Source organism: Juglans microcarpa x Juglans regia, chromosome 3S (assembly GCF_004785595.1).
Source record: "Juglans microcarpa x Juglans regia isolate MS1-56 chromosome 3S, Jm3101_v1.0, whole genome shotgun sequence".
Lineage (NCBI taxonomy): Eukaryota > Viridiplantae > Streptophyta > Magnoliopsida > Fagales > Juglandaceae > Juglans > Juglans microcarpa x Juglans regia.
In genome coordinates, this window is record NC_054599.1 from 23,292,611 (window position 1) to 23,296,886 (window position 4,276).

The 4,276-nt window shown below is 36.7% G+C and overlaps 1 protein-coding gene across 1 annotated transcript; it reads right to left on the reverse strand.

The window, feature by feature from the left end:
* Window positions 1–2,318: 2,318 nt before the first annotated feature.
* LOC121257539 (probable BOI-related E3 ubiquitin-protein ligase 3) lies at window positions 2,319–3,948 on the reverse strand. The gene is made up of 2 exons (XM_041158570.1): window positions 3,131–3,948; window positions 2,319–2,940 (listed from the first exon to the last, which is right to left on the reverse strand). Exons 1-2 carry the CDS (start codon window positions 3,476–3,478, stop codon window positions 2,407–2,409), a joined length of 882 nt encoding a protein of 293 aa, XP_041014504.1. The 5' UTR covers window positions 3,479–3,948; the 3' UTR covers window positions 2,319–2,406.
* Window positions 3,949–4,276: the final 328 nt, after the last annotated feature.

Here is a 4,276-nt window from a genome sequence, read left to right on the forward strand (position 1 = left end):
ATAGAGAGTAAATAGATAATCTAATATGAGTGCAGACCAATGCTCATACTTTGTTGAAGTTTAGATTTTTTTTTAATCTTATTTTTTATCTTTCTTTAATCTTGTATTTTTTTTTTCCAGACAAATAAGTTACTAATTTTTTTTATTTAAATTATTGTGTCAGGTGTACCCAGGGGCTAACGTATCTGGAGTCGTTCCCTAGTGTATATATATATATGTGTGTATATGTGTTCCATAATATAATTTTTTTTATTTAAAAAAAAAAACATGACATATCTCGTATGCATCAAATCAAACCAAATCCATCTTGAACTGGACTTATGATCAGATGATGTTAACATTTTTGTCGGTATCAATAAGATATATTATGCATCAGTTACTATTTATTATTATATTTTATATTTATAATTTTTTATAAAATATGGAAGTATTTTTTATATAATATGAGTTATGAGTATGGTTTTTTATAAGGTGAGAAGTGATAAATAGTGACCGACGAATTGTTTTTTCTAATTTTAGAGAGATCCGGATCATCGGAATCAGATTTTCGGTGGAGATTATCTTTAATAAAAGCAGTCGAAAAATATCATAATTTTGTTTGAAGTCTTTTACTCCCAAATTGAGAAAAACCGAATCGTTTGTTTTTTCTTTCTTTTTTCATGTCCTTGTTAGATTCTTTCGTCTCTCTCTGGCAGTAAGCAGTAAATCCTCAAACTCCAAGATTCTCTCTCTCTCTCTCTCTCTCTCTCTCTCTCTAGGAGTAGGAGCATAAACATGACAGCAAGAAAACGCAAAACAAAGTTAGTCAGTCGTCCCCGCTAGCTAGCTTTTCTTCCTTTCTTTTTCTCACTCAAAATCTTGAGGGCCAGAAGGGGAGAGGGGACCCCACACGTTTGCATGTCAAAGAAACATCGAGGAAATATCATTCAATTCAAACATATACACGCAGGGCAGAGTGCAGAGCGCAGAGCGCACGTTAGAATCGGAGAGCGACCAAATTAATTGAAGACCCACCACCAGAATCAATCCCCCCCCACAGTCTAAAAGCTGTGCTTGTAGTGGAAAGCAATGCAGGCGCTGAATGATCAGGACAACCCTGCACTGGAAAAAGCAAAAAATCCCCTCTCAACTTTGTTGTTTTTTTTAATGTATTATATACATATATATAATATATATATGTATATATATAGATATCAGTCCCCATCCATGCCCCCTACAGAAATTACTTCACCCCCACTACCTTTTTTTTTTTTTCTCTGCTCATCTTTCCCATTTTTTCTTTGTTTTCATCTTACCTGTCAAGTCGGTCTGTTCATTGTCATGATTTGCATTCATATATGTCTAAAGGAATTGGCTTGTCTCACATATTTTACTTGTGATTGAAACCCACTCATGGGTGCCATGCCAATGCATTAGTAGTTGAAACTACTTTCAATTTTCAAGTCATGTAAATGAACTTCTACAGTCCTGATGATGGCAAAAATGACTTGTAAGGATTGAGTTTGAAAATGCACGAAATATTATTCATCATCTCCTTCTAATTAGAGACTGCAATACAGCATGCATGCGCGTGGGTGCAGCTCATGTAACCAAAACTAGGAAATTTCAGAGCAAGCAATAGCAGACCAAGCTAAGCTTCGTATCAGATGGGAGACATACGTGACTGATACTTGATTTTCCTCATAATTCAACAAGATTTTCTGCACAAACCTCTTTTCTTTCATTGAACGCTTGTGTTTGACATTTCCCAGCGAAGCAAACATTTAAACAGAAATAAAAAAGAAAAAGGAGCAAGATAATTTGTCTTTCTTCCAAAGCTTACATGACAAAAGAGAGCATCTTTTTCCTAGCTGTTTCAATGTTCTTCAGCTAATCCTAGCTTGGCAGCATACTTTTGATTACATATATCCTTTTCAGAAATCAGAATTATTTTTGCCCATTAAAACACCTGCAAGTGTGGATACTGACAGGTTCGTCTGACATTGCTTTCAATCCCTACTGTCACTGCAAATTGAGCACTGCCAAATGCAGCTATAATTGCTAAAATCTGGTATGAATAATCAAATCAAATCAACCTACCACGACAAAAATAGAAAAAAATCTATAAAGGGGAAAGGAGTAAATTTGCATTTAGGAATGGAAAAAAGATGCTCTGTACTTTTTGTGCAGATTTTTGGTTGTTTAAGGTTGAAATTAAATCTAAAATTCGGGTGCACGGTTTCCTCATATTGAAAAAGGAAAAAAAAAATTCTAAAAACAGATACCCTCAAAAGTAAAAATAAAAATCTAAAGAACTGAGAACAGTGCATCTGTGCATGTATCTAAACTGGTTCTGTTCATTCATCATCATCAAAACCAACCATATTTTTCGAGTTTGCCTTTCTTTACTTTTCCCGAAAAGTTTGCCTAGGAAATTAAAGCCTCTATGCTAGCCTTCTTTGCCATTCTACAGACGGGGCAAGAATCGAGAAGAGCCTCACAAGCTTTGCATGAACAAAGGTGCCTACAAGGAAGGAACAGCACACACGAACCCCGAATGTTACAGCTTTTACACAACATATACAACCCTTCTCTTTTTTGCTTTTCTTCTTCTTCTTCTTCTTCTTCACGTTGTTCCAGGTTTCTATCTACATCACAGCAAGACTCTGCATCTTCGGCTCCATTGTTGATGCCACAAGGGGACCTTTCTAAAATCTGTTCTAAAGTGTTGTTCAGAGATGCAACCATGGCTTCATTTTCTTGAGCCACTCTCTGCCATGCTTGGTTCTCTGCCTCCAATCTTCTCAAGAAAACTTCGAGCTCCATTGTTCTGTTAACCCCTTTTGCAATTTCCTCATCCTTCTGTCTCAGCAAAACTGATGTTTTTGATTCGATTTTCTTCAACAGTCCTGTAAGCTGTTGCTTTCTCTGCTCTTGCAATACTAATCTCAATCTCTCATTCTGCTTCCAAAAGAAGAAAAATAAATCAGAACGTAAGTAAGAACTGTTCAATATTTGATCAAATGAGACGAAACCCAATGACTCAATTCCCCATATATAATTCGATAATCACATGGGCAAAACAATAGAATTCCAATTTTGATGTTCGGAAAAAGCCTATATATGTGAAAATGCTCGTATGATATCTTACCTGTATTCTAATATACTGATCGATCTCTTGCCTCTGACTCTCAAACTGAGAAGCTATGCTTTGAGAATGCTGCATAATTGGTAGATGACTATTGAAAGTGACGGCATTGGTATTGTTTTTCATAGCAGGAACAAGAGAACCGTTCTCAAAAAACAGATTTTGATTCCTCTCCTGCTGATTTTGTAGTTGCTGCAAGTGTTGTTGCTGTAATTGCTGTTTCTGTTGGGGATTATAACCGAAGTGACTGGGCCCACCGACACCACCGCAACCATTGTCAATGATCCAATCCTGCGAGCCACACAATGGAAACCCAAGATTCTCCGAATACATCTGCGCTTGAATGGCCATATTTGTGAAAAGAAAACCAACCCTCCAAGACCCACAAATTCCAGAACAAGAACAAGAAAGCACCAACTATCGAACCACACCAAACCAAAACCAAATGAAAACAAAACCCTCTTTCCTCCGATCTTAAAGCCTTTCTCTCTAACAAAGGACCAAATGGGTTTGCCTGAAGCCTTGTGCTTGACTTGTTCTTAAATCAAAAGAGCTCAAAAGGGTTCTCTCTCTCTCTCTCTTTCTCTGTGTCTGCGTGGTGATTCTTTGGTATAAAGCAATGGTTTCACGAAACATATAAAAAACAAAAGGTGGTGACGGTGAGAGCGTGGATATTGAAGATGTGGTTAATTTATAGTAGTAGATAATTCTTACTCAAGTAACTGAAAGCTTTGAAAGGAAAAGAGAGAAGGCCTCGGATGCTTCTCTCTCTCTCTCTCTCTCTCTCTCTCTCTCACTCTATCTTTTAACTTTTCTTCCTCTTTTTTCTCGTTCGACCAAGACTCTAAGCATTAAAGAGAGAGATGTATGGGACGCGGTAAGCAACGACGTACACATGCAGATTTTGTGACTAAACAGTCGGGTCAGAGATTTCAGAGGGATTGTTTTTCTTTTCAATAAAGAGAAATTCAATTCAAAATACCAGGTTGCCGTTTGGTTGATAGACCCTCCAGATCAGCCCTTTGAATAAATAATATTATTGCTTTTCATTTATTAAAATTGTATATGTGAGAGAAAGAAAACCAGAAATTCAATAAATTTGTCGGTTTGGTCTTCTGGAAATTAGGCCAACTGGTAGGATTAATTTGA

Excerpts from the sequence above, each read along its gene's own strand:
- LOC121257539 (XM_041158570.1), bottom strand. The coding sequence starts at position 3,478 with ATGGCCATTCAAGCGCAGATGTATTCGGAGAATCTTGGGTTTCCATTG. Across the intron at positions 2,941-3,130 it reads ATCAGTATATTAGAATACAG|AATGAGAGATTGAGATTAGT; the intron begins GTAAGATATCAT and ends TTTTGGAAGCAG.